The sequence below is a fragment of the Metopolophium dirhodum genome, chromosome 6 (assembly GCF_019925205.1).
Source record: "Metopolophium dirhodum isolate CAU chromosome 6, ASM1992520v1, whole genome shotgun sequence".
Classification (NCBI taxonomy): domain Eukaryota; kingdom Metazoa; phylum Arthropoda; class Insecta; order Hemiptera; family Aphididae; genus Metopolophium; species Metopolophium dirhodum.
Genome location: NC_083565.1, coordinates 33196237 through 33198517, shown reverse-complemented (window position 1 = coordinate 33198517; position 2281 = coordinate 33196237). Strand labels below are relative to the sequence as shown.

The 2281-nt window shown below is 31.5% G+C and overlaps 1 protein-coding gene across 1 annotated transcript; it reads right to left on the bottom strand.

The window, feature by feature from the left end:
- Positions 1-511: 511 nt before the first annotated feature.
- LOC132947703 (52 kDa repressor of the inhibitor of the protein kinase-like) lies at positions 512-1601 on the bottom strand. Its single transcript, XM_061017961.1, has 2 exons — positions 1595-1601; positions 512-906 (listed from the first exon to the last, which is right to left on the bottom strand). Exons 1-2 carry the CDS (start codon positions 1599-1601, stop codon positions 512-514), a joined length of 402 nt encoding a protein of 133 aa, XP_060873944.1.
- Positions 1602-2281: the final 680 nt, after the last annotated feature.

Sequence of the window (2281 nt, the reverse complement as noted above, 5' to 3'; positions counted from 1 at the left end):
AAGGACAAATAACGAATTTCATTGGTTAGTTACTGATAATGTAATTTTTGGTGTACCTACTATTAATTGTACTAGCTTTGATCGTATTATACTAATAACTAATACGCAATATATTCGTCGAAAAAGAAATAATTTTTAAAACGAATAAACTCGAAGGGTTTAAAACAGCTGTTGGGTGGCGCTATTCGTTGGTGGTAGAGATGATAATTTCACTGGTTTAATATTTCTGGTCAGTTTAGCAAAAGTTATGTATCTGTAATTATCGATGGCAGGGGCGGATCTTGGATATTTTGATAGGGGGGGGGCACATATAAATTATATAATGATTCTTTGATGATATAATTAATAATACATACTCTTATTTTTAAACAAAATTGGTAATAATAATAATAATGATAATAATAATGTTCACATATTCTAATATCACATACCATATAATAATAATTTATACATATATGTAGTCATTAATAAGTAAATAAGTAAAAATATTTTTATAGGTTCTCATATTGCCTCATAGGTCGAATTGAAGTTTTCGTTTATGTTTTTTAGCAAACACATCTAGTACTTCTCCTGGTTTTACTTGAATATCTTTATTTATATGCAACATTGCTAAGCCGTTAAGTCTTTCCTGGCTCATTGTCGATCGTAGGTAAGTTTTAATTCTTTTTAAAGAACTAAATGACCTTTCAGCACTTGCTGTTGTTATAGGTATCACACTAAGAATTGTTAAAAGACATTTAATGTTAGGAAACATAGATGCATATTTAAAAGCTTCCATTGAAGAATCAGCCTTTTCTGGTTTATTTTTCCAAAATTGTTTCCATAAATTTAACTCACCGCGTAGTGCTTCAATACTATGAGGTAAATCTGCTTCATATGTCTTGGCCGCATTCAATATTTTATCGTCTGAAGTTTCATAAGTAAAATAATATTTAGGAATAATTAATTTTAAATTAGTAATAACTGAATCATTATTTTCATTAAAACGTGAATTTAGTGTAGTTGCAGTACGGCCAGTACGAAATTAAATTGTAAGTACCTATACCACGTCGTTGTCGCGGCGTCGCAACGGTGTCGCGCGTTAAGATAACGCAAGACGTGTGCTCCGGGCCTAATGGTTATAAATAGAGATCGATAAGATACTAAGCTGTAACTCCTTTTATCAGTTTAAATGTACCTAATTAATGATTTTACTAGTAGGTAAAAGGTAGTATTATTTTTATTTACAACTGTATTTTTATTTATATGATACTCGTAGTAACATAAAAAAAATGTTGATAGAAAATTGACAGGGGGGGCACGTGCCCCTGTGCCCCTCCCCTGGATCCGCCACTGATCGATGGAGACCACTTGTTTTTGGGCACCATGCATTGCTAAAATAAATTGAATTCCATGTTTGAAAATTTCTTGAATGGAGCAATTTTCTTTTGTGAACACTGCTGCTGTACATGAACAGTCACCGATTTTAAATTATTCAAAAACTCAAAATATCCATCGTCTCTTTCATTGCTAGTGTTTTTCAACGTTTGCAATCCACGCTCGACATTTACAGTTTCGCCGACCGAAAGCGAGGTCTTACAAATAAAACAATTACCCGCCATTTAGGTATATTTCATGTACATAATACATCTTATATAAAACGAATGCATTCTTATTATCGTTATTATATTATATGCATACAACATACATAATATATAATATCATAGTAATTTTGTACGGTAAACGTTAAAATTCGTACACCGCAAGTGCGATTGGATATATATATTATATATGTGTAACAATCTTGTAGATAATTTTGTCCTCTACAATTTTTGTACAGCCAGTATGAAGCGAGATATTAACGCAAAGGCTACTTGTTTTTAGCAAAAAATTCATATTTCATTAAAAGTGTACATTTTGATGGCCTTATAACGCAAAAACCATAACTTTTACGTGAAAATGTCATAAGACCTTTTTTTGTAGATAATTACTTCTTCTACAATTTATAACTGAAACTTTTTATGGTACGACACATAAAAAGCGAGATATTCAAAAAAAGGTAAATTTCCTGACCTTTGACCTCGAATAACCTTTGACGCGTACATGATACAGATGGCGATTTTTCACACGTTGTTTACAACGATGTCATAAAGGTGTGTACCAAAATTCAGCTAGGTGGGAATAGGTTAGGTTAGGTTAGGTTTGATGTAGGTATATTATGCAAAAAAAATACAAATCATTGCAATAGATCTCATATGACAAGTTTCCCATAATCGTTATAGTTATTACAGGTTATTACAAC